The sequence below is a fragment of the Opisthocomus hoazin genome, chromosome 3 (genome assembly GCF_030867145.1).
Source record: "Opisthocomus hoazin isolate bOpiHoa1 chromosome 3, bOpiHoa1.hap1, whole genome shotgun sequence".
NCBI classification, from domain to species: domain Eukaryota; kingdom Metazoa; phylum Chordata; class Aves; order Opisthocomiformes; family Opisthocomidae; genus Opisthocomus; species Opisthocomus hoazin.
In genome coordinates this window covers 86,202,434-86,229,384 of record NC_134416.1, presented here as the reverse complement: position 1 = coordinate 86,229,384, position 26,951 = coordinate 86,202,434, and the positions used below count along the sequence as shown (strand labels likewise).

The 26,951-nt window shown below is 43.9% G+C and overlaps 3 protein-coding genes across 12 annotated transcripts in view; 2 read left to right on the top strand and 1 right to left on the bottom strand.

Annotated features, from left to right (window-relative positions):
* Window positions 1-1,995: 1,995 nt before the first annotated feature.
* Window positions 1,996-10,157, bottom strand: PAK1IP1 (PAK1 interacting protein 1). Of its 2 annotated transcripts, none has more exons than XM_075416897.1 (10): window positions 9,999-10,157; window positions 9,009-9,171; window positions 7,885-8,005; window positions 7,715-7,789; window positions 7,004-7,056; window positions 6,375-6,520; window positions 6,187-6,284; window positions 4,688-4,787; window positions 2,993-3,119; window positions 1,996-2,378 (listed from the first exon to the last, which is right to left on the bottom strand). In XM_075416897.1, exons 1-10 carry the CDS (start codon window positions 10,059-10,061, stop codon window positions 2,218-2,220), a joined length of 1,107 nt encoding a protein of 368 aa, XP_075273012.1. In that variant the 5' UTR covers window positions 10,062-10,157; the 3' UTR covers window positions 1,996-2,217. The 2 variants fall into 2 exon arrangements, with proteins under 2 accessions (XP_075273012.1, XP_075273013.1); XM_075416898.1 differs by lacking the exon at window positions 9,999-10,157 and adding an exon at window positions 9,838-9,894.
* Window positions 9,660-23,843, top strand: LOC104333836 (tRNA selenocysteine 1-associated protein 1-like). 7 transcript variants are annotated; one of them, XM_075416902.1, is made up of 9 exons: window positions 9,660-9,873; window positions 11,248-11,432; window positions 12,884-12,964; window positions 14,136-14,266; window positions 14,824-14,955; window positions 15,848-15,967; window positions 18,139-18,334; window positions 18,909-18,954; window positions 19,729-20,128. In XM_075416902.1, the coding sequence occupies exons 3-9, from the start codon at window positions 12,953-12,955 to the stop codon at window positions 19,863-19,865; spliced, it is 774 nt and encodes a 257-aa protein (XP_075273017.1). In that variant the 5' UTR covers window positions 9,660-9,873; window positions 11,248-11,432; window positions 12,884-12,952; the 3' UTR covers window positions 19,866-20,128. The 7 variants fall into 7 exon arrangements, with proteins under 7 accessions (XP_075273017.1, XP_075273020.1, XP_075273016.1 ...); XM_075416905.1 differs by lacking the exon at window positions 9,660-9,873 and adding an exon at window positions 10,204-10,222; XM_075416901.1 differs by lacking the exon at window positions 9,660-9,873 and adding an exon at window positions 10,272-10,352.
* A 1,646-nt stretch (window positions 23,844-25,489) lies between these two features.
* The window catches only part of NUP153 (nucleoporin 153), a 55,296-nt gene continuing 53,834 nt past the window's right edge, over window positions 25,490-26,951 (top strand). For all 3 annotated transcript variants that reach the window (XM_075416893.1, XM_075416894.1, XM_075416892.1), the window contains exon 1: window positions 25,490-25,608. In XM_075416893.1, the coding sequence (XP_075273008.1) occupies window positions 25,507-25,608 (102 nt within the window). In that variant the 5' untranslated portion in view covers window positions 25,490-25,506. The remainder of the gene's footprint in view (window positions 25,609-26,951) is intronic.

The window sequence follows — 26,951 nt, the reverse complement described above, 5'->3', positions numbered from 1 at the left end:
ACCAGTGCCACGCGCGCTCACCTTGGCCTGACAGAGGAAGGGCTGTCTCACCACTGACATCTCCTCTCTCTGCACTGCTGCCTCCCCTCATCATTCTAAGCAGGTCCATGAAAACTAGAATGGAAAATGCTCTGAAAAGGAAGATGTGCACAAGAAAACAACAACAAAAAAATTTGCCAAGTACCACTGGTCAGTAGCTGAGCATTCACTCAAGGTACAGAAAACACGAGTTCTCAGGATTGTTTCTGTATTTCAGCTTAAAAGCTGCTAGGACTTGTCTTCTATCTCCAGTTCAGAAATCATTCCAAGTCTCATGAGATGCATAATTCTTTGTTACTACACAGGGAGTTTGGATTTTTACAAATGTCTATTACTGACTTTAAGTCTAAACCTTAGAACCAAAATTCTGTGGAATTTTTGCTTTGTAATTCTTCAAATCATGTGCAGACTGGCGCTCATGACAGCTGGCTTCTGTAATTGTGATGTCCATGTCCATTAGCTCATGTATTTAAAAATTCAAACAATAAAAACTGTTTTAGTAGTGGCAGCCATTTTGTCAGGAACAGACATAAGATAAGCACTACAAGATAGACCTAACACCTGACAAAAACACTTTCCACAATTCTCAATTATTTAAGTTTACGCTTTGTAAGCCCTACACTCACTACAGGAGCCTTGTTACCAATTAAAAATCTGATTTGCTACCTTTTCTGCCAAGCCTACAAATCGTTTTAAGTCCTGTATTATTTGCCTGTGTTTGTATACACACACATTCAGGGTATTATTATAGTTAAAAGCTGTGTAAGTTCAAACTAAAGTACAACTGAAATCCCTTTAATGTTGAATTAAACTGAGCTCATATAAATCCACTATACTGAGCATTCAGACAAAGGTTTGTGATCATTTATCTAGGTAAGGGTAACAGCTACAGAAGACAAATACCAACACCCACCTCCAAGAGAATACTGCCACTGCCACATGAACAATCTTGTAACAGCGCCCATGATGCTCACTTTGTTTCAGTGTCAGAGCATACACAGAGATGAGCTGGAGTTACATCCTATGTTACATCCCTAAGACAGACTGCATTCCTGTCTGCAGATTTGGCTCAGTCTTTTTTCTGATTTTCTCTCCCTTTTCTCTTGCTACACAAATAAGGAGGAACACATTATTACGAAAGTGAATCAGAATAAACTGTAATTCCAATTACTCTCTGAAAACAGAAGAAATGATGACTACTCTGGCAGTGCAGAAGACAACACTATAATGCCTTACTTTAAAATAAATAAAGAGAACATTTAGTACAGCTATTTGACCTTGTTCTCTCCAGCTCAACCTTGTTTTTCCCACTGTGTATCTGTAATAACAGGATAAAATCCCGTTCCCACTGACTGAGGTCAGGAATTCACTTTTTGTTTAAGTGCAAAACAGATGGGTGACATTTTATCAGCATGACGTTTCAAATATTAGATAATTTTTTTTTTAACAATACAGCTCAGATCAAGGACTTGAAAAAATACTATGGGAAGTGGGAAGAAAAGGTAAAACCTTGATATAAACTCTTCCACCTAAAAATGTGTATCATTCTGAACAAAAGGTTTCAATCATGTGCACCATGGATGCAAAGACTTTAAAAAAAATAAATACATGAAGCAAAAAACCCCACACATTTTGCTTATAAACTCTATGTATAACTCCCTATCAAGAACTAGAAAGTATGATTTCCTGTGAATGTATGAATGGAATGTGATCATCATATCTTAAACAATTTTAGCATGTTCCTTCTTACAGTAGGGAAAGTAATGCATGACAAAGGCAGGTCATATTTTGAGTCCAATGAACAGTGACTTTTCCAACACTAACGTACGCATTTTTAATATGCGTTTAAGTGAGACAAAAATGTAACAGACAGATTAAGGCATTTTTATAATTTTAGCTGGCTTTTTCAGAGCTGGTTAAAAAGTGTATGCTATTGTTAAAAGAAAAATATAAACATTATGTATTATCAGTTTATTTTTACCTCATTGACAAAGGAAAAGTTGCCATCTCTTTTGCCTCTTCCCAGAATGATCAGTCAATTTATTAGAGTAAAAACATTCGTAACTTTTAAACAACAGATCAGTTTGGAGGCGTATGTCCTGTTGGAGGTTTACATCCTTATAACAAATACAGCAAGACCAGTATTTACTTTCTATTCAGGAGAGAAAGTAGCTGCCTTCATGTTGAGCTATTCCGTTTCTTTTTCTTCTTTTGCAGTGGAGCTTCCAATCTTTTCTTCTCTGGGGTAATTTTTCTCTTTCTTTTTGCTGTTTTATCACTTTTATCAGTCCAACAAACTTTCTTTTTCCTGACTATTGATGGTTTTTCATCTTCATTTGCTGAAAAAAGCAAGAAATTACACTGATATTTATGTCCAGTCTTTGTAGTCTAAAATGGTACAGAGACTTATTTATAACCCCTTTTTAAAAATGAGATACAAATGGTTTTTTATTTACAGTGGAATGTGCCATTTATGCTAGTTTTGCCTGTGATACAAAAATATCTTAAGATCAAGTATGTAAATAAATGATGATACAGGAAAACAACAGCAAAAAACCCGCAACAAACCTCAGCCAGACTTCCTGAGTTTGCCCAACTACACTGGCCTCAGACCTAGTTTTGTTTATAACAAAACAAGATACGCAGTTCTACCAAACTGTTTATTCTTTTCTTAATCTGTCTCAAAAGCTTCACTGTGGCTTCCTCACTATGTTATTGCAGTAAAGAGAAACAAAACTTTCATATAAGTGAAGAGAGGCTTATGTCCTCCAACATACATGCAGGCTTGAGACACTATCAGATTGGTAAGGATATCTGTATCACTTGCCAGTGTCATACCCCAGTTCTTCAAGATACCAAAACTTTTTCCAGTGCAGACAGTAAAAACCTCCCACTTAGTATATTCCATTTCACAGTCACATTATCAATCGAAAACTCACAACAGTCCTGTTACCTTGAGATGATGTTGCAGCTTTATCAGAATTTTCATTCATTTCTGAAGCTTGGTCAAGCCATACAGCAAGACATGTCAGCCTAGCTTTGGTATTGACTTCACACAGTAAAGATGGCACATCTTTAGTCTGAAGAGAATATAGAAAAAGATTAATTAAACATTATTTTATTTCTGTTTAAATTTACTGAAGCATTTAAAGTGCAAAAGTATCCTACTGTCCGCCTTCCACTTCATTGCTGGTGCCTAACAATGTTTAGAACAATGGTCACACACAGTCCTGCTCCTTATAACATTCCTTGGTGATGATTTTACAAAAATTTCTCAATGTTTTTAAGAACGTATCTTGATAAGCAAGATCAGTGAGTTTCAGGGACATCGGGGAGAGTTTAACTCCATGAGTCAGAGACCCAGCAAAAAAAAAAAAAATTGTTAATGGTTTCAAAAATTTCTCCAGAGTAATTTTTTTTTTTTTGTATAGATAAAATAATTTGGATTAAGTTATTGCATCAGACTCCTTTTCTCCCTCACAAGGACAAGGCAGCTGACTAAAAGTAATTTCTTCAGAGTGTGTTTTGAATTGCTTAACTGCAATTGTATCAGTCAGCTCTGGGAATACTTGAGCAAATATCCTATTACATATATCAGGGGATAAAGTGTCACAAACACATGTGCAGCATGACATCATCAACCCATCAGAAACTACTTGTATTAGGGTATTCTGCCCCACAGAGCTGGACAGAGCAGCCCACACAGTTATCGAAAAAGTTTTACAAAATTGTGCCTGCACAGGAAGAAAATCACAGATTTGGTCAAAATAAAGACAATCTTACAGAGAAAGGTAGAAGGTTCCCTGATCACTATGTCAATTATGTACAAGGGGAACAGAAATTTGAGGTGAAGTGAAAACAGGGATTTTCACTACTGCACTTACAAGTAAAAAAATAATCAGAGGGGGTGAAATTAAAACCAGACAAATTCAGATGAGATGTATAAAGTATATAAATGTTGAGAGATATTTATTTGAACTATTGAAGATGCTTATAGTGGAATATAGTAGATCCTTTATTACTAGGCATTAAATTAAAAAAAATCTGATTAACATTTTGAAAGACAAACCCCAGAGCACACAATAAACATGGGAAAACTTCAAAGGTGAGACATGATTCCTTGTTGAACTGTGCTACTCGGAACTGTTTGAGAATACAGGAAATAAAAGTACCCAGCACATTAATGTGTTTAAACTTTTCAAAAGCACTTTTTCCCCCTACATGAACAACAGCCATCACCCCCAAACCACAGAGTCTGTGTTTTTAAAAGAGTAGTGACAGCCATCAACATTACAAAAATTCACAGCAGTCCTTAGAACATATATAGCTGATTACATAGTCATAACTCTGGGCAGGTAGGTCTGAAGGGAAGCGTGACTTTACATAAAGAGGAGATGAGCTCTCCATAGTATCATCAGATTTTATAGTCAAAAAAAAATTACAAAGATTCAAAAATATACAAGTGCATAAAAATATGTGCATAGACATACACATCTCTACTGAACATAACACGGAAGAAGATCAAGACATCCAAATTTCAAGTAAAATTTCCTCGGTGATTCAAAATTAATCTTTATAACAGAAGCGTCTGCAATTTTGGTTGTCTGATATTTTTACATAAATGTAACAAGCAGTTTAATAGACCAACCTTATTAAGATCCAGACTCCACATTTTAATGTAACCATCACTGGATGCAGTAACAATGACATGTTGCTCTTCTCTTTCAAAACTATAGATATCTTTTATTCTGTGAAGAAAATGTAGTACTTTGTCACTTTTTAGCATGGCAGTTCACTTCAGAAGAGTAAGCTGACACTAATTAAAGATGAATAGGCAACAGTCTAAAAATCATTTTGAACAGAAAATCCACAAGTGACAGACAGGAACTTGGAATGGTAATCTGTTTTGAGTGCTGTCATTCACAGTAGGAACACTGGCTTTTGCTAGGCCTGCTAGGATTCAGTTCAGAACACTTTTAAGCATGCACTGTTAACCACATCAATGACATTTTAGCTAATGCTTTTGTGTTTTGATGATATAAAATCAGCATTTGGACAAATACTTGGTATTCGACAAAAACCGAGAACATGTGATCACCCTGCTATTGTCTGGACTGAGTACAACGGGTTTGTTTCATTGAAGCATTCTAAAGAGTCAGAATCTGCGAAGACTGGTTCAAGACCATTCTTTTGATGGTCTTGCAGGAAAATACTGGTACCCAACTTCAGAAATACATAGACCACACACAGAGAAGTGTGCACCTGTGTGTGTGCATGCATTTTTATATACACGCACATACACAAACAAATAAAACCGTATATATGCATTCCATATAAAACCAAGTAATTTAGCACAACCTTTTCTGTTTTGGTCTCCTTACCTACCACCTCTCCACTTCAAAGCTTTGATACACCAGGGTGACCAACCTATGGTTCTAGAGACGCCACCGGCCTCTGAGCCGGATTCCACATCAGCCAGGGATGGAGGCTCTATTTCAGGCCTTGCAACAGGGATGTGCCTGCTGGGTAATTCAGACTCAGAGCTGCCAAGAGGGCAACTATCGCAAGGACTGACCAAGGTAAGACAACACAGGAGAACATCCCCAGATGTCTTACTACTAAATTTGCCTGTCCGGTACAGTCCAGTTTTGTAGTGGAACACTGGGAACCCTGCATAGCCACTTTGATCTCCCAAGAAGCACTCCAGACCCTGTTACAGTTCTGATACAACAAAGCTTTGGGGAGGGAAAGAGGAAGACCTTCCTCCCAAAAAAACGATTAACATAGATCCATACCAGCATATCGAGATCTTATCTATAAGACATATATTTAGATGTGATTTATATTGATGTTCTATTTAGACCTAAATATTTTATACTGTACTTAGATTATAAATTTAGAACGGTGCTATTTCTAGTTCTATACCTTGTTGTTTTTGTAACGTGCATGGACAGCACAGTACTTGTGCTCATACTTAAAGCAAACAAGTTTGTCCCAAATTTGAAATTTAGCACATAAGTAAATTTACTTTCTGCACTGAAACAAAAACAGCCGTAAAATATGCTGAACATTACAAGTCACTGAACTTTACTGAGTAGTCAGCATTGCCATAAATATTTAAATAGTAAACAAATAAATATAGAATACCTGTTTTCATGAGCTTTAAATTCACACACGCATTTTTGAGAGTCACAGCTGTACAACCTTATCATTTCATCATCTCCAGCTATGGCAAGGATATAATCCTTGGAATGGGAAAACAGAAATGCAAGTGTTATTAATTACCTGTGTTTCAGACTACTGAATTTCCCAGCACCTTTCTTTTTTGTACTTACTGTGATAAATATAAGTGAAGAAATTCTCTTCTCTGCTGTGATAGTGCCAGTGATGGAAGCTGTGTCAAGTCTGTAGATGTCCACTTTATTTGTTATCACGGTCACATACCTCTCTCCATCAGGGGACCATTTGATTATGTGGGCATCTGTACATATTGATACATTCGTATACACATGTACACAGTTTTTTGCATTCTATATTGCATAAGAATCTAAAAGTAAGACTCTTTAGAAGCTGCTAGACACTGTTTTCTACCTAAACCTGAGAAAAATTCAGGAAAAAAAATCAAGTAACCTAGAATAAACATGTAAAACTATGCTCTTAAATGTTTATTTCTGATTATCAGAAGTATATAAAGTAACAAAGCAAAACCAAAACATATTTATTTAAATGTCCTGGCACCAAATTTCAAGGAAAAAATACTACTTTAGTGTTGCTATGTTTTCCTTCTGGCAAATCATTATTATCAAGGACATATGCCTATATATGCTTGCCTGCATGTGTAAAAAAGACATTGTGAAAGTTGCTTGCAATTAACTGACTTGTTGATTAATTCAGTCTACTTTTCTTCATACAAAAAATAAACCTATTTAATTTCACTCTGTAGGGGATCTAGACTGATACTCACTCTGCTTCAGGTTTTTGATAAAGGCTGATCGTCCTTCTACAAGATTCCAAGTTCTGAAAGACAACAACGGATAATGTGCATTCTGGTTAAGAACAGCATAGTGAAACCGAACCCTTATCTGCTGACATGAGGCATCCAAAGGAAGCTTTTAAGCATCTCTGTGCATTTTGCTGCCTTCTTAATGGAAAAGAAAGTGATGTCTTCTTATATTGCTTGCACACTGCAAGATTGAATTAGTTACATTTATTTTATAAACCACCGTCTGCAATGCACAGCCCAAAAGGAGCACAATATCAATTTGTGCTGTAAAAATAGCATTTTATATATTTAAAACACATCTATACAGCAACACGTATGCACTCCGAGTGAAAGATTACTTTTCTCACACTAAAGAAAACCTGACAGCTTTCAGAAGTTTAAACAAATTGTGTTCCAAAATGCAAATGTATTTATACATCTACAAGTAACTATAAAGAGTCAGAGCACAACAAGAAGCTAGGAACAGAAAGGACTATTTTTAAAAGACTTTCAAATATTGCTGGTACTTAGAACTTAAAAAGACAAACCAAAGGATCTTCGAACCATTTGATGTCCAAATATGTTTTATCAGTGTTGCACGGTCTAGTCCCAACACTGAATTATGGCTTATAACAATTTACTAAGAGTGACTGAATTACGACTCTCAGTGTTCCTTCATCGGTTTCGACTCACCTTAATGTTTTATCTGTTCCTACTGACAAAGCCAATTTCCCAGAAGGATGAATAGAAAGAGATGTCACGTGCCCCCTGATAAAAACAAAACAACATATTAGCCACATGTATTATTTACAATGAAAATAAACATGAAAAAGTATGTTAATATACAGATTTAAGAAACTCACTTATGTGCCTTAATGGATTTCAGGCATTCCCATCTCTTTGTGTTCCAGATACAAATTAGTCCATCTTCAGCCCCACTCAGTAGATGTGCAGTACCATAGAACTCCAAACAAGTTATTGTGCCTAGAGATGCAAACCAGAGCTATTAACAACGTTGTACATACTGAACAGTTATCACACAGAGAACATACGAATTAATAGAGAAACTTCTAGTATCAAAATACGCCAGGTACTACTCTACCCTTGGGAAAATCTGAATTATTTCCTAAGTATTTCTTCACAAAACTCCTAACCTTTCTCGTTTGGTTCAATCACTGATGTGCTCTATCAGCCCCCCTACAGCCATACACATCTGAACTCCATCTGGTTCATTCCCTGAAACAGCAGTACTCAACCACGGCAGCTCACGTGACACAGAGCCTCTATCAGTGACAAGAAATGCTCCTATGTCAAAGCCCCGCTATTGACCCACAGCTGAATTTATTGCACATGCTGCTTCCTAGAAGCACCAAATCCATCATACATGAGCTGAACACAGGTACCCAGTTCAGTCTAGCTCCACACACTTCTTGGTTATCAACAGAAAAAGCACAATCAGGACCGAGCTACAAATGACCCAAACACGTTGATTTGGACAGCCATTAACTCATGTATTTCATGGCTGTAACTCAGGAGGTACATAAAGTGGGAAATGTACCACGTTAATTCTTCTGGCAGCAGCAGCTTGCTCTCGGACACAAACTCTTTTGTGTGGCTCATGTACCTCTGTGACAGAACAAGGACACTGGGAAAGATGGTTGTCAGGAGCAGGCATGGTCTAGATAAACTGCCCTGGTAGAACAAAAATGGCTCATGAGCCATCTGAGGGCCCTAACTTCTTAAACAGTTAAAACTAAACATAATTGGAAGCAGCAGCTGTATTTGTGGGCTAATACCCAAAATGATTTTTGGATATTTATGCTCAAAAGCTTATCTTGCTTGTTTTGTCAGAACACCATGGCTGCAACACCATCACTGTTAAAGACTTATTAACAAAAAAAATTCAATTTTCTTCTTCTGGTAAGGGCCAGTTTTTCAGTTGTAAGTTCCTATCACTAAGGCTGGCTACGATGAAAAGCTCCCTTACCATTGTGCTGTAGCAGCGCCCCGTGTTCTATCTTCTTTTTCATGTCATAGATCTGGATTGTCTCATCTCTGCTCCCAGTGGCCACGTATCTGTTATTCACTGCTACCGCCGACAATGAGGCAGAGTGGGCATGATGTGTGAAATCAGCGACAACCGTCCAGGACTACAAATGAAATACAAAATTAACAGGTCTTGCTGATGCTTACCATGGTGAGCTGCAACTTCATCATGCTGTTTGGGGTTTGCTTTTTTTTTAAAAGTAAAACCTGGAAAAGTGTACGTGTGAAATGCAAAGGAATATACTTGGCTATAAGAATAACAGGATCTTGTTGACTTAATGTGCTGTTAGGAGATTAGCGCCAACGATTTAAGCGTGCAAATCGCCTCTCGCAAGCGGCGTTGGGCTCAGATGCAGCCGCGCGTGAGAAAGCATCCGCCCAGAGGTAAATCTCCCGGACGAGGAAGGAGGATTCTCCCTTTTTCCACCATTGCAGGGTTGAGACACGCCTTCCACCTGGCACCGGCCTCCCCCCCCCCCCCCCCCCCCCCCCCCCCCGCCCGCCACACTGTGCCACCCGTCCCCCGCGCAGCTGTTTATTCTCAGCTCTGCGCCGAAAGGCTCCGAGAGCAACGAGCTCGCCCCGCAGCCCCCCGCACGCAGGAGGCCGGCCGCTTCCCGGAGCTCGCAGGCCCCTCAGCTCCCGGCGGAGGGGGGGTGGGGGGGCGGCGGGCTGTCTGTGTGCCGCCCCCACGCCCCGCGCCCGCAACGAGGGGCCGAGCCTGCGGCTGCGGGAGGCCGCCCCGCCCCCGCCGCGCTTTAAAACCCCACCCGGCGCCCGGCCCGCAGCCGCGGAGAGGCGAGTCGGTGAGTAGCGGGGCAGCTTCCCCTCAGGCCGGGCTGGCGGGCGTTAGGGCGCAGCTAACGGCTGCCGCGCGCGCGTTCCCCTTCCCTTTCCTTCCCCCCCCCCCCCCCCCCCCCCCCCCCGTTACCTCGGCGGGGCGCGCGGCGAAGCCGAAGAGGACCTGCTCGTAGCAGCCCGCCACCAGCTCCATCCGCCACGCGCAGCGCCACAGCTCGGGGCCCTGCCGCCCTCGGCCCGTCCGCCGCGCTGCCTGCCCTCCCTCGCCGGAGGGCTCCGCGCCGGGCTGGAGCCGCGGCTGGCGGCCGGTAGCGCTGCCGCGGGGGAGAGCCCGCGGCCTCCGCCGGCCGCCGGGTAGGAGCGGAGCGGTGAGGGCGTGGGTTCGGCGGGTCAGGCTCCGCGCAGGGCAGCCCGCGCGGGAGGTCCTCGCTGGGCGGAAGCGGGGCTCCCGCTGCTGCTTATGGCGACGCGGAGGAGGAGAGACGTTAGTGCCGGGATCGGGGCGGCGGGGGGGAGGGAATCACCGTCACCGAGGTGGGGGGACCGCCAGCGGGAAAAGGGGCGCGAACCGATCGACGGCGTAACAGGAGCGGGGCGCGGCCCCTTCTCTTCCCCCCCCCCCCCCCCCCCCCCCCCCCAGGGCCTCAGGGCCGCCGCCTCACGGGCGCCTGGGCCGCGGGCCTGCGCGCGCGGGGCGGGAGGCCTAGCGGCCGTTAGGCCTCAGTGCCCCCGCGCGCCGTGAACCACCCCTTCCCCCCGGCGCGGCCTTCTTCAGGGACCCGTCGCAGTTTTTTTCCTTATTTCCTTGGGTTTTTTTGGTGTTTTTTTTTTTCTTTTCCCCTCGTGGCGTAGCGCGATAAGCGGGAAGGGCGGGCGGCGGCCGGGCGGGGCGCTCTCCTCGCCGCGCGCCGTGGCGCTTCCCGTCGTGCCGAGGGAGGGGGGGGAAAGAAATAATTAAAAAAAACCCCAAACTGCGTCACGTCACGGTGCGGCTCGGGCCTGGGCCCCTCGGGCGGCTGGGCTAGGGAATTGCCCCCTTCCCCCGCCGCCCGGGCCGGGCTCCTCGTGCTCGGGGAAGGGGGAGGCGGTTTGTCCTCCGAGCTCGGGTGAGCCGCGTTCGCACAGGCGCGTTTACTCGTAAATGGCTTCGTCCGGCCTTTTCGCCGGTACGAGCGGAATAGTGAAAACGTGGGATAAGCGGGCTGGTAAAATGCATGTGTAATTTGGTTACGGATGTGTTTGAATTCCGGAAGCTAAAAGTGCTTCACTGCTTAAAATGACAAGCTGGCCGTGACTGTAGATAGAGTTAAGACAAATATAAAAAATACTACGTTAATGCATGCTGTTTTAACTGCTTTTAAAATATTTTTGTTTTCTAGTGAAAAGATTGAGGTGCAACAGTCAAGATCAGACGGGGAAAGAGTGCAGAAACGCGGTTTTGCATAAAGTCCGTGATAACTGTCGTTGAGAAACAGTTGTATCACTTGCCTTCTAATAGTCTTTTGTGATAAAACTGCTTCGTAGTGCGCACCATCTTCCGTTACGTCTGCACGAATAGAGAACGGTAAGTTTTAAAAAAATGCTAATGCAGCTGTGAACCCAGTAATTGGAATCTCACTGTTTAGAGCATGGAGCAGTTTGTGGTTCCTTTTAATGCTTGAATTAAGAGGAACATCACTGTGAATATTTTTGTTAATAATGACCTTCTTTAACATGAAAAAACTGCTGCTGATAATTCTTTAATGAGCACAGTTAGGTTTAGTGAGAAGGCATATGCTAGCCATACTGGTATATGCCTGTAGTTAAGGGCTGGTTTGTACTTGACTCTTTTGGCTTCAGAATGGGTGTGGGGATGAAGTGCATAGGTATCCTAAATAACGCCATGCATGGATGCTCTAATTATGGTAAATGGCTATCCTGTGTCAGGTTAGTCTAAGCCATTTTCAGAGGTAGTGCTCTGAACTGTTCCCCTGTGTGGGCAAGCCTTTAAGGCATTGCAGACACTCTATTCATTGTATTATGTGAATGTGGATTTGACCAGACAGTACATAAAAACATTACATAAATTCTTACATGGAAATGAGAATAAAAAACTTCAGCCATCAAGTAGCCGCATAGAAGGAGCAACACTGGATGTGAAAACAAAAAACCAAACCACAACATGCCCCCCCCCCAAAAAAAAAAACCACCCCAATCCAGTAGTGAATGAACAGCTGTGTGTGGAGGTAGATGCAAAATGAAATTGTTTTCTGCGTTGATTTATATCATTTGGATGACTGGAGGGGAAAAAGCTTAAAGAAAGGGTATCAGAATCGACAAAAGAGGTACATAGCTTTTCAGGGAAGTCCATCCACTGGTTTAGTGATAGCAGTAAAAGGTGATTTGTTGTTGCTGACTCACTGGTAGTGAGTGAAATGTGTCTATGGAAGCAGCAGAAGAGAGAAGACATACCTGAGAAAAGGTGCAGAGAAAGATGACGTTTACCTCTGCTGTGCCCTCCTGCCTCTTTTATTTCCCTTGTTCTTCAGTACGTAGGAACTACCTCTGCTTGTTTTCAGCTGTATCGTTTGTGGTACAAGTAAATAGGCTTCTAATCTGGCTGAAAAGGGGAAAACTGAGGGGTTGTACAAAATGTGTTGAATTGTCTATCTTTGTTGCCTTGTTAACTACTTTAGAACACCGATCTTCTGTATTACTATACTATGTGTAGGTGTTTGAGAATAAGGGTAAGGTATAGGTGACTTAAAAGCTCTCTGTGGTTTTCTAGTGCTTTGGACAGTGGGGAAAACTTTATGGACTGTTACAACTTAAGAAAGTGATGCTGACTTCTAATCATAGTCCCATTGGCCATAGATCCTTTTTATCTCCATTGCTTTAGCAGTGACAAGTCAGAATTTAGAATTCTAAGTTTTGAGTTAATCACATTAAAAATGTGAGGTGGCATGAACATCTTTGAAAGTAAATCATCTCAAGGTTAAGATTCTTTATCTTGTTCCTCCCCCACATCTCTTTCAGCTGAAGGAGTACCATAAACTGAACTTGTGCGGCCGTGTTCTTTGGGAAAGGCAGAAGACAGTTTGAACCATGGCAAGCCAGGTAAGATCATTTGGTCAGGAATTCAGGCTTGCAGTGCCTAAATGGATTCCAGAACCACACTCAGAATTCCTAGTAAATGTAAAGCTGAAATAGCGAGCTTGCTCTGAGTTGGATGTTCTTTTAGTCCTACGATTTCTTCTGGTAATTTGGTAATTGGTGGCTGTCCTCTGGACACTTAATTGTATCAACGGAAGCAGGTTGGGGCATAACATTAAGCTTTGCAGTTTGGATTATTTGAGCATGGGTTCTTCTGAAGGACCTTGCGCATAACACCCTCTATATAAGATATATGCAGAGGTGTTCTAGAGGAAGAACATAAAAGCCTGCGTAAGTAAAAATGCTGTGAAATGCCATTCTTATTTTTGGAAATCCTTGTTCTTCAGAATCTTGAGGGAGGCAGCCTGTGTTAACACAGCTGTTGCTTACCTCCTCGTTTGTGTAGTTGCCCCACTTCCTTTTTAAACTGTGGTTTTGGGGATGTCGTTTTTTCTTCTTTTTTTCTTTCTTTTTCTTCAAAGAGGCACTTTTTAAGCCTCTTTTTTTCCTGGCCTTGCGCCTGGGTTTGAGTTTTCCCTCAGCCAAGCCAGTGCCTGTTCCTGGTCTGCTTTCTCCTTACGTTCCATTAATCGGCCTCTTGTTGTTGTTCCTGGCCTGGGAGAGTGACTCACAGCTAGGTAGTGAGGAGAGGCATCTCGCATAAGGGAAGAATTCCTAGGTGAGGGGAGATAGGGACAGCTGAGATCCCTTCGAGACAACAGTGATGATTTCCCTGTCTCTTCATCACTCAGACTGTACTATTGAAGGGTTTTGAGTCCTGGAGCTCAAGTGGAACAACACAGTCCAGTCCTGGAGCTAATTAACACTTAGGATTGGCCAGCATCGAAGGGCTATCTGCTTTTTCCCTAATTCCGAGAGGAAGCCGTCAATCCTTTAGCCAGCTTGACAAGTCAGGGGAATATGGCTGTTCATACAATCCTTTGGCTCTGTTATTTTTGCCAGGCGTTTTCCCCAGAGGCTGCTTTCCCTCATGGGAGGCGGAGGGAGAAATGGGACCCCAGGCTTCTTTCAAGGGCAAGGTGAATATGGGGAAATCACCTGTGGTGATGGGGAGTGGGAGGGAGGAATGTAAATAAGGCTAAATACTATAAAGGTGATCTTTTTCTCCCAACAGGACTTAATGGCGAAAAAAAGAGAATGTCTCCAGGCCTACAGCTGGTGGAGAACACCACAGAAGAAACGGAAGAAAAAGAACAAAATAAAACCAGCAAGAATAGAGTTTGTCCCTAGTAGTACTTCAGCCAGGTAAAGACCTTTTGAAATGAGAAGCTCTGACCCCTCATCTGTTTAAATGGGTAGTGACTAGTGAATACAATCACTTATATTTAAAATCTTGAAATGGCACATCTGATGTGTATACGCTAAGTATTGCTTATGGCAATGTACTGCCAGTAGAGTAATGTAGGTTTTTTGTAGTTTCTCTCCCGTAATCACTGAGAAGTGGTGGCAAAATAGTCAGCTCTTCTGAATCATGGCTGTAACTTGAATTAGTAGTATGGCTTGGCATTCTTGTGCGTCCTTTCCCCCTCCTTCCATTCAGACAATACATAGTTCTTTTTAAAACCATCTTGTAAAACTCTTACGGTTGGTCCTTGTTGAAATGCAAAAGCAGTAGAATGGACCCAGAGAAACTGAGAACTTTCTGCTGATGTACATTACCTGGCAGACTTTTGCTGTTAACACTCTTCTCACATTTTGTCTCCTTATTTGTCCAGTGATCACTACCTGCTTATGCGTTAGGTACCTTAATACTGCTACTGTAGTCTCAAACTGGACAATTGTTTTCTTTTATTCTTTTAAAGACCGGATTATTCGATATTTGTTGGGGAGCTTACTCCAGAAGTGGATGATTTCCAGCTCTATGACTATTTCCTAAAGAGGTACCCCTCATGTATTGACTGCAAAATAGCAACAGACCTGCTGGGATATTCCAGGTAATGGCTGTGAAAATTTGTAATGCTGTCAATATGTTTGCTGCTATAAGTAATATATAAGAAATTGCATTGGAACTGTTTTGCATTTTCTTCAGAGGCAGGAAGAGAGATTAGTCTCTAGCATTACTTCTGTTTTTGACAGTACAAATCCTTGCATTTCTAAAACTTCTTGGTTAGCTTAAGCGGTTGCTGTAATCAGCTTCAGTTTAGCCATGTGTATATCTGCATGAAAGAAATCAGATGGTGGGAGAAGGGAGAGCTGTGCACTGAAATCTGTGCTGCTGTGTTTACATACAGCAGTGTGTCCACTTAGTCATCTGTGGTACTGAAAACAAAGTATTTCCCTTTTTACATGTGGGAGAAAAGCATAAGGCCTGGTAAATCTTAGAGGGTTGGGAGACTGAAGCTATTGATATTAGTAAGTAAAGCCTAGCACAAGTTACACTGGCCAGGCAGCGAGTCAAGCAGGGATGAGCGAGTTTGCTGTTCAGACAGGGCTGGTTGTAATAGACTAATTCAAGAAACTTAAGAGAAAGCAAGTATAAAAAGAATGTTAGTACTCTGTAGTGGTAGGAGTGTGTTAATACTAACTGATAAATTAACTGCAGAAATATAGAACTGATTACAGATAGCAATTAAAATGTATTGTTTCGCTGGCTCTCAGCAAGTTGCATCTTAATGCTGTCAAAGATCAAGCTTTTTGCTTCTGGCCCAAGTTTTTTATTTGGTGAAAGCATCTTCTGTGCGTGGGCACATGCCAGAGAGGTTGCTTAGGTAATAGAAGCTGTAGTAGCTACTATTTTCTGTTTTTGTAGAAGACAGAAATTGAATTAATTAGCTTTGTAACTGTTACACATACTAGAATTTGTTTTCTCCCTTTTGAAAATTGTAGAGGGTATGCCTTTGTCAGATTTGGTGAGCAAGGTGATCAGATGAGGGCACTGCAAGACTGCCAGAATGCACCAGGTCTGGGGGGAAAACGAATCCGGCTGAGCATAGGAATTTCTAAAAGGTAACAAATGAGTTGTGCATTGATACAGTAATTCTAAATAATCAGATTCTTGTGGCTCTGCCTTTGTAAAGTCTGTGGCCCTTGCTATAATGGCTGTACACATGGTGCAGTCTACAAAAGCAAAAATACAGAAGCACTATGTTTTGACTCCCTGGGTTCATCAACCTCTTTCAGGATTGCTGGGGGAATCCAACTCGTAAGTCTAGCCAGATTGTCTAATTTGGGCTTAGCTGCTGTTGTAACCAGCCTTAATTCTTGTAGTAGCAAAGCTGAATGCATTCATAAATATCTTCTAGGTTTGGGCCTGAAAAAGGTAGAAGGGACAACAAGCGGTTTTGTATGCTAGGGAGCTTTTCTTCTAGACATTTTCCTCTAGTTTAGGCAAAGTAGTAGCATGTTGCTAATTTTACAGTAGGCTGGCAGAGGAAGGAACTCTCAAGTGGAAAAATACATACGGAATATGGGCGGGGAGAGGGGGAGCCAAAGAAGATGTTACCAGAACAGTTTTAGATTACTGCTCTTTGGTTTTCAAGAGACTGGAGCAGCAGGGAATTTAAAGTTGATTGGTTCTAAGAGGGTTTTTTACTCTGCCAGCTCAGTTCCCTCAGTCAGTTATTTTAGGCAATTCATGTCTCTGAACAGTTAGAGAATTGATAGCAAATTTGACAAACTTTCATCCAGGGTACAGACAAAAATAGAATGTTTATATAAACAATCTCGGTATATTCATGAGGTTAGCTTGTATGTTCTGTTAAATAGTAAAAATAACAGCTTTTGTTTCTCCTTCACCCTGCATAATTCTGAAAATGTTGCCTCTGCTTTGGAATGGAAATGCTCTTGCCCAAGAGAGCACTGTCCAGAATTACTCTAAATTATGTTGAAAACAGGAAGAGGTCACAAAGAAACAGGTTTCCTCACTTCTGCTATCCAGAAGAATGTCAACAGTATGTTCAGATTTTTCTTTCCTGCAGAGATTTATGTAGGAGAGAAGTTGGAAGCAAAAGACTGAGACACTACCTAGTAATCTGTTTACTGCAGTAGCAAGGGAGTAGAATACCTCTTTATTAGAATGCGTGTGCAGCTTTACAGTAATGAAACAAATGTAATGCAGATATTAAAATACACATTGCAAATCTATATTTGTTTCTGAATGGCTGAGTGCTGTGCTGTCCGAGCATCAAAATATCCAGCCATCGGAGTAGTTTGTCACTGAGTCTCACTTACATTGGACACTCTATTTCTGAGCTCCTTCAGTTGGCATTCTTGTCAAAAAGCCTAGATCTGAAGTGGAGATGCAGAGAAAGTGGACTCTGCGAACACAGGAGGTCTGCCTGTACCTAATCAGTGAAGAAATGTCTTAGGCACAGGATTTGTTTTTTTGGAATGTGCAGCTGGGTTATCTGAATGTTATTTTATGTAGTGTACCTTTGTTCTACCACAGATGACACTTGTGCATTGATTCTTGTTGTTAGTGTGAAGTTGTCCCTGAGAAAAAAATTCAGGAGATGAAAAGTAGTGAAAACTAATCAGCTGGCCCTTTGGTGTTAAGAACCAAGGAGTTTTGTCATTTTCCTACTTATTTGGCTTTGTGTTGGATAATTGCAGTGCTGATTTCACCCAACAGGTATATTTTGGCAACTGGTAAATGCTTCATGGCCTACAAGCGAAGCAGGTGGAGGCAGGCATGGCAAACTGGCAGGCAGTGTCAGATGCTCCTCTGAAACAGATAATCTGACTTCACCCCCTTGTTTCTGGAAGTAAGATTTAGTATTAAACAAAAGATAGAAGGGCTAATTAAGGCTGAATGCATCTAAAGCAGCTGTGCTTGATAAATGTCTCTGGTTTTAAATTATTTTTTAGTGAAGCACAAAGATTTATCAGCAGCTTGCTTGCACATACACTAAAAATACTCAAAATGATTACAGATAAGTGTCATGGCTTGAGTTAATACACAAAAATATTTACTGTTGGTATTGGCAAAGGTGAGAGCATTTGCTTCTGTATAAACACAAGATGGTGTGCTGTGACTTAGACTGTTGCTTAGGCAACTATTCAGAAAAGCTTCCTTTTAAATTTTGAAATGCATAAGCTGGCAAATTGTTTAACTTCAGAACTGGGTTTACAGTTCATTGTTCTTAAACTCTGACTGTATGTAACTTCTCATGTTTCAGACTGAAAGCAGAATTCCAGCGGTACCAGTCGTACAACTATAATGATTATTACCAAGATTATCAGAACTACTACTCGCAGTGGAATTATGATGCTTATGCTGACTACAACTACAGCTCCTATGCTGCCTATGATAGCATGCAAGCTGTTGGAGACTGCTCTTTAGGAGATGCTGTTATGGCTCCAGCTCTTTTTGAGGTAAAGATACTACACATTCGCTTTCAAGAAAAAAAAAAAAACCCCACAACTAAGTTGTACAAACTGTGAGTCAGAGCAAAAAGAAATTATAAAACTGAAATAGCACTTTCTGCTTAGTGTCAAGGTTGGAATAGCAGGCTTCATTCAGAGGTATCTTTTAAGTGCTTCAGTAGTGCATTTATAGAATTAGAGACTTGTACACCATTATTTGTTTGTGTATGCCAAATAACAGTTCTGACAGCATAATCGTGTAGACTTGTTCTGTTCCTCTGATGTACTTTGATTAAAGCAAATTAAAGAATTACTATAATATGGTCTTATTTTAGATTGACCAATTATCAATTACAGCTTCCAGAAGTGCCTTCCAACGTGAACTTTAGTATGGTTTTCTTGGGGGGGGGGGGGGGGAATGCCAGAACAACAAACAAAAAACCCTTCCTAGCAAAATCCCCACTGTCTGTTCTTGTAGCTGTGAGAGGAGGGAGTGGTTTGGGAGTAGGAAATCATTTTTGATTTGTGATGCTTTCTGAAATGGATTATGATTAAACTTCTGATACTTTTATTATCTTTTTAGGAAACTTCAGTTATGACTGAAATCAATGATGACCTAATAACTGAAGGTAATGATGATTCTATCACTGCAACTTGAATTTAGCCATACTTATGCCCTTTAACAATACAAGCCAATGGCTATTGGAAGGAGAATGTCTTGGGAAGTCAACTGATGTAGTGAGTTCCTCTATGGATTATAGCTGAGATGAGGTAGGATTTTAAAGCTGATAGTGTACACCATGTGGAGTAGAATGGGACACTGTCAACAGCACTTCACAGTAGGTTTCTTGTAACTTTGCTTTTGTTCTCCTTGCAAAATGGTCTAATACAGACTTTGTCGTATCTTTGTATTGATTCGGACAAGCGTATTCTGTGTGAAACTCATCAATAGGCAGAAGCTTTGTTTTCCAAACACTGAGGTAAAAGCTTATTTTGCAGATCCTAAAAGGAGGATTCAGCTTGCATTTAAAGATTTGGTACAAAACTTAATCGTTTGGCCTGGGAGGTTTGTGGACAGTTCCTTGCATAGACATCGTGTGTTAGTGTACAGAAGCTTTATCCTGCATAATGCATTTTGTTGTAGAAATGAATTAAATACATTTTGGGAGAGTTTCATGGTTAATTATCCTTAAATCTGCTCTTTATCTTGAAATAGCAATACCCTAGCATTCTAATACACAAATTCTGAAATAAGTTGATTTGTCAGGTTTGTTAAATTCTAAGGTGAATAAACATCTTACTAAATCTAGCTAAAATACATTTCACTAGGCATTTACTTCATGTTTTTGTGTGCATGCCTCTCAAGATCTGACAGTTGTACTTAACCAGGCTTTTATTTTCAGATCCACAGCTTTACTTGGATATTGATGAAATGAACAGACAATTTATGGAGACAAGTGAAGAACTCTATGATTCCCTCATGAATTGTCATTGGCAACCTCTGGATACGGTCACTTCTGACATCCCCCCTGCTATTTAAGTGTCTTATATAGCATGACCGTTATGACCAAGGTGCTAAAATTACATTTCTTCTACATTACTCTAGATCATAAGTTTTAAAGCACAATGATAGGTTGGGTTTTTTTTGCTATGCTTTTGACAGTTTCTGTAATCTTTTTTTGTCCATCACTCTAATCTTGGGACATCTTGAAATCATGTAAATATTCTAGAAATGTAAAGAGTTCAATGGGGTCTAAAGATAGACTTGCCTGTGTAAATAAAATTTTGTTTCTGCAAACCTTGCCAGCAAGGGATTTTACTTACATATGTGAAGCACATTCTCTTCTGGCTTGTGGAGTTCAGCTGGAGGCAGTAGGGGTATTTCACCTCTCTTTGTTTTGGTATGGTCATCAGGACACTAGCAAAAACTAGCTCTCATGTATTTCTAAGTTGCCTGGGCAATCTTTTTGCAAGCTCTTACCACACTTGCTTAGATAATATGTATTTGGGAGCCACTCCCAGGGTTTACTGTGGGAGCACTTGGACCCAGTCTTCTGCAGTCTGTTGGCCCTAACTGTACAACTGTTGATGTGCCAAGTCAGTTAGAAGTGCTTTATCAGTACAGTATTTTAAAAATACAGAAGGGCAAAGATTTTCAGCTGCTGTAGCTGTAAACATTCCAAAGACTAAGGATGATCCCTACTGACAGGGGTTTTTTTCTGCACTTCTTATTGTTTGTCATCTTTACAGCAAAGAAACTGATGTAATATAATACATGTTCTTAAACTTAAAAATCCTTGGAGAAAATAACTTTCTGGTTTAAAGGAGTAAAAATAACCCATTGGTAACAAAAAGCTATCCTAGTAACAACTCTTGAACCCTATCCTACTATAAACATCTCTAATTTGATCAGTCTTCATGCTCAGGTGTTTTTGTAGTGATAAAGTTAGAAAATTTTAGTAGGATGACAGTTTGCAGTGTTCAAGTCAAAGATTAGGGGAAAGAACAATGAGGAAAGCTGTGCTTTAAGCTAGCAACTTCTGAGTGGCTTCCTCTAAACTGTTGAAGGGTATAAAGTATTTTCCAGTCATAGGGGCTACTTAAGCCCATGTGTATACAAAAGTATTTACTACTTCATGTACATAATGATGAAATAAGTTAGGCTGGAAACAGAAGAATACACTTGTAAGAAAAAGGTAGCAGAAATTACTGTAGCTAGTAGATGTGGAAGCTACTAAAGCTAGTCAAGACACTTTGGTATTGCCATGTGTGTTTTGGGGGCAATCTAAACCATAATTGCTGTGATGACAAATAGGAATAAAGTTCTCTGGCTCTTTTATTAAAGTGGTGGACATAACCTATATGCTGTTCTTAAAACAAATACTGTATCGCAGAGTGATGAATCGGTGTTGGCAGGTCCCTTCTAGCTGCTGACCAGAATATTTTCACAGTTTAATTTTGTCTACGAGTATTTTCAGTGTCCCACCCATGAAATCCAGATGCTCTGAAACAGAAGAGGCTTTTGGAATATTATAGGAAGTTCATTCTTCCTGGATTTTGTGTAGATGTACATGTAGGAAGAGACAAAAAGTGAAAAATCTCATCTAGGCAGGGGGAGGAGCATCCCAGTTTTTGCAGCTGTTTCACTGCTTTGGGCAGTGCTTGTTGCAAGGTAGCTGGGAACACAGATTTCTTGGGTGACTGTTTACCTTGTGTGAACTGGTGAGTCTTTGGAGGGAGACTATTAATGAGAAGGTGACAGCGAGTGGAATAAATGAAGCCAAGAGAATCTGTGTGGGAGAGGGAGTGCTTGTGTGTGTGTATTGTTAGGTTTCAGGGGACTGCAGTATGGGGGAAACCCAAGAGCATAGGTGGCAGGTCCCTTGAATCTGAATGGGAGCATTAAAGCTTCAAAACTGTACAGGATTTGATGCCACCTCAGTTGTAGTGCACAGCTGTCATGCTTGAGCTTGGCAGTACAAACTGGTCTGTTAAGCAAAGGAATTGGTACCTAGGAAGTATCGTCACCATGAGCAGCAAGACAGCTTCCAGCTCTGTGCCTCGGTTATATCCTGCCTTGAAGTGGCTTGCCTGGCATTGCCTAACACTATACCTAAGTTGGAGCAAGTGATTTGTGGAAACCTTTTATTGTATCACCAGTTGAAAATGTGATGCTAAGGATGTGTGCTGGCTCAGAAGTACTGTGGAGTATCTGTACTGATTTTTGGCATTTGGGAGTTTGATCTATGTGAAGTATGTACTGAGGGGCCCATGTAACTGTGGTGCCACTTCGTCTGCATCACCACTGTACATAAACTTTAAAAGGCACAGACTGTAGCCACCCCATTTATGCAGATTTTACCTGTTAACAAGGTCTCAGTGGTCTGAGTTAGAGACTATTTTCAGATGTGCACATGCCTTCTGTTCTGGGCTGTAAGGTGCCCATATAGTGGCAATACTGTTTAGGTAATGCAGTGGAAGAGGTGGTTTGGGCCGTTAGTTCTCCGGACCTGAGAAATGCTGGGGGTGTTTTCTTCCAGTCAGCATACAAGAAAAATGAGGCGAGGAAGGGAGTGTGTTGGTTGCAGCCTGTGTGATGCTGTTCTAAATGGCTCTCTGACCTCTCTTTCTGTCTCCTGAGCCTTACTAGCCTATTCCTCTCTCCAGTTAGGAGTGCATACGTGGGATCAAGATGGTGTGCGCAGTGCACATAAAGGCGTACTGAATGCAGAATTTCTTCCAGTATTGCTCATGGGCATTACCCATGAGCCCCAAATACAGGAGAAAGTGAGTGCATCAGCACTGTTACAATGCATTGCTGAAACTTCTTACTGAGTAAGCTTACAGCTGTTCTGCAACTACCAGCCTGCACGAGCTAGCTTATGCAAAGACCTCAACATGTCACACCAATGCCTGCCATCAGTTCTACAAAGATCTGCTTGCAGGGGGAGCGTTTAAAAAAAATAAAAAAAATCAGTCTTAGAAGCAACTTTCGACACCATGATATTTTGCTGCTTCTAGTTTTGTTTTGTCTGTTTTACCCAGCTGAAATGTAGTTGGTTTGGGTTGGTTTTTTTTAGGCTGGATGAAGGGTTTTTTTGCAAGAATATGTAGTATTGGTTTTACAAACTCTTCATTGCACCTAGCTGCAGTAGATAGTGCCTTTACTCAAAACCCGCTAATTTCTTCAAGAAGAGTAGTGTTTTTGTTTTCTACCACTTCTCTGCACAGAAAGGCTTTCAGGCCACTAATCCTTGCAGCCAGTCAACAGGGAGAAACAAACAGGCCGTAAAGGGTACTTAAAAGGGTACAAAAAGGTTAAATGGTACTTAAGCCATGAATGTTTCTTTTTGCAGGGATGCTCTTGGACCAACAGCTTCTTTCTAGCGCTACCTCAAAGTAACTTGCAGATATAACTCACAGGGAAGATTGATCAAATGGTGATGATCCCTATCATTCTGCTGGAGATACATATATTTGCCTTTTGTTTTGTCTCATTTTTAATAACATTTATTTAACTTCAGTGACTCATTGTCCATAGATGTTGTTTGCCTACATCGACAAGTATCTGAGTCATGAGTGTCATTAAAGGCATGTCACCATATGGAAATTGTTCTAAATAAGTTAAATGGAAGTAAAATAAGTAAATAAAGCAGCACTTGAATTTACAGAGCAAACATAGTGTAGCTGCCTTTGACGCATATGTGGAAGAGAAAATCGTGCTTACAGGTGACCTTAATACACTTAGCATGCGCGCGGAGAGATGGAATCTTGTTTTAAATGCATCCAGCTCTTAGTGTCCCGTGCAGGAGTGATGTTAGTCAGTTCCTTGCGCAGGTGCCGTCTGACAAGTCTGCATTATTGCTGATGAATGTCTGTTACCAAAGGGCACAGCTCATATCCCTTTGTAAACCTTGCTCTTCCTATAAAGGAAATGCATCGTCATACCCTTCCTTCACCTCCCCTAAGTTGGAATTCCACATGACAAGTGTTTCCTGCGCAAAAAGAGTTACAAATCCAGGCTGAAATACAATTTTTCTTGTATTGTAGGTCTTTTTTCATGAGCATGTTGTGGAAGTGAGCTTTATCCTAAAATTGGTCCACAGATGTTAATGCCAGCAGTGTACAAGAGATGAGGTGGGTCTTGCAGGTGACTTCTGAACCCATGTGTTCCACGTCCTGGGAGGGATTATCTGTCACTGCAAGTCCTCCCATGGCACGTAAAATTGTATTGCTGGTGGTAGGGTAGGAGAGGAAGAGCCGGGAGTTCACTGCGGTGGGATTTCAGAAATGGTTATCTCCTTCAGCTAACCACGAAAGCAGGACCAGAGAAGAAGCGAGTCATGCAGGAGAGCTGGGAAGACACAGCAGGGTTAAAAAAAAGCCGGTATGAAGCAATCGGCAAAAGACGTGGCAGCGCAGAGCTCCCCTGGGACCTTCCTCTGCTGCTGGTTTGTGTTTCTTCAGGCCTCTGGCATCGCCCTTGCTGGTCTGAGTTTCCCCCCCACGCCCAACATGCGCTCTGCTGGGCTGTGCTGTTATTTTCGGTGGCAGGGGCACGCGGTGCACCCAGCTCTGTCGCTGTTGGGTACCTGTGGCCGGTTCCACGTCTGTCATTTTTTTAGTACAGTCTGGTTTTCTGCGGGTGAATGTTTTTAGTGACCTCTGCCTGGGGGAGGTGGCTGTGGTTTTCTGCCCCGCCCTGTCACTCCCAGGGCAGATCCAATGCTCTAGAGAAGATGCAGAGCCAGAGGCTTTTCTCTACTTTCAGCAAAATAAAGTATTTTACATTTTTTAAATCTGTGACGGAAACGTGCTCTTCCTCTTGTTTTGGGGAAGAGGGGCCGTGTTGACGCTCTTTCCCCCGCGACTCCGGCCCGCCAGCAGCGTGCGGTAACGAACCTGCAGGCCCTGGCTTCGGTTGCCCGTGCAGACGCGGTTTCCTCGCCGCCGCCCCGGGGGGGGGACACACGGGGAGCCCCGCCCGGCGCGGGGTGGGGTGGGTAAGCTACGGACCCCGCAGCGGTGACACCGCTCCCACCCTGCTGCCGGCGGCGCGGCCGAGGCCCTTCACAAACGGCCGCTCCCGGCCTACTGGGACTCTCCGCAGCCCGGGCTCGGGCCGGCCCTGTCCGCGGGGGTGAGGCGGCTGCGCGCGCTCCGAGGCCCGGCCCCTCCCTCCGGCGCGCGGGGGCTGCCGGGCGGTCCCGCTCTCGTGACGGAAGCCCGCGCGGCTTGGTGACGCGCGGCCGCGGTGTGGTTGGTCGGCCGGACAGGGGGGGGAGAGGTGCAGCGGCTCGGCCGCGAGCGGGCGGGCGGGCAGCGCGGGGCCGGCCGGCGCCGGAGAGCGCGAGCGAGGAGCGTGCCGCAGGGCGCGCGCGGGAGAGCGGAGGGGCGTGAAAGGCAAGGCGCGCGCGCGCCCCGTGAGAGAGAGGGAGCGCGAGCGAGCGATCGCGCGCGCGCGCGCGGGGGGTGGCGGCGGCGCGGCGCGGCGCGGCGGGGAGGGGCAGGCCGCGGAGTCCCCGCGCCAGGCCGCGCGGCGGGCGGGAGCGGCGCGGAGGCCAAGCAGGCGCCGGGGTAGCGGGGGCGGTGACAGCGCGGCGTGAGGAGCGCGGCCGCACGAGGCGGCGGGGGGCGGGGGGGGGGGAGGGAAGGGGGCAGCAGCGGGGCCGCATCCCATCATGGCCTCGAGCGACGGCGGAGGGGTCGGCGGCGGCGGCAAGATCCGGACCCGGCGGTACCACCTAGGCGCCGCGAAGCCTCCCTACGCCAGGAGCAAGCAGGTGAGGCGCGGCGGCGGGAGGCTGCGGGTCACCCCCGGCGGGCGGGCGGACCCTTCCCCAGAGCCCCCCCCCCCGCCAAGTTCCCCCGGCTCCCTGTCAGCGGCGGGAGGCGGAGCCGCCCCCCCCCCCCCCCCCCCCCCCCTTCCCCACGTGCGAGGCTTTGGGCCGGGGTTTCCCGGTGGAGCGGCCCCGGGGGAGGGGGCGACGGGGAAGGGTTTCCCGCCGGGGCCACGGGGATTGTGGGATTTCCGGGCGCTCGGCCCGCTCCCCCCGTCCGCCGACGGCCCCGGGGCGAGCCGCGCCTCGCTTTTGTCTCCCGCCGGGCCCGGGCCGGGGGAGATCCCCCCGCCCGGCAGCGAGCAGAGGCGGGAGGCGGCCGGGCCGGGGCAGGTGCGGCTGGCGGGGCCCTGGCCCACCCCGGGCGAGCAGCGCAGGGACGCTCCGTGCCCGCTGCCTGCCGCAGGGCGAGCCCCCCCCACCCCCGTAGGTGCTCGCGGGTCGCAGCGCATCGCCTCTGGTATCTGCCTTTCTCCAGGAGTTCCGAGCGGGTTGGCGGGGTGCTGTGCGGCCGGGCACCCTCGCGTCGGTTTTTCCTCGGGTCTGAGCCTGGTTTCTGCGGTCTCTCGCCGGAGCGTGCTGGTGCGGCGCGGGTGGAACACGGCTCGTAAGCCGTTCATGCTCCTTTGTGTTGTGGGACGGAGCAGATGGATAACGAAAAAAAAAACCAGTTTGCAAATTGCGACGCCAGAATCCCCGTGCCTTTTAGAGTGGCCGGAGGAAAAGTGGTGGAGATCTTTCCCGATTTTACTGTTTGCCGAGAAATTTCAGGATGCCCGGAGACGGTGCTCTGGAAACGCCTTCCGCCTGCATTTACGGACCTGAAGTTGACTCTTCAGCCAAAACCTTTATACGTCGTTAAATCGGTAGCGCAAGCTAGGGGATTGAACACCGTATACGAAGTTGAGGGAGCGCTGCGCGCGAGTTGTTGCTCGGTTAGTTTTTATTCTTTGGGAAGCACCATACTGAGTCTTTTGTACAGTGCTACTCAGCAGCAGTGTTGTCCTTGTGAAGCCAGCACGGTGATGCTTCATACAAAGGATCGCTGCGCTTGGCGAGCAGATGTCGAGAGCTCCGACGTGAATGGTAGAATAATGTTGAAATTACCACGTTGCACGTGTTGGTGCTGTGTAGATAACCAAAACCTTACAGGTGAATTTAAAATGATTAGCGTAGATGGTTTTCTGACCCTTCTATTGTCTGTTACCTCTGCGCGTTTTCCAGTAGGTTTATTGAAACAATGCGCCAAAGTGAACACGTGCTTGGGGATATCTGTGGGATTCTGC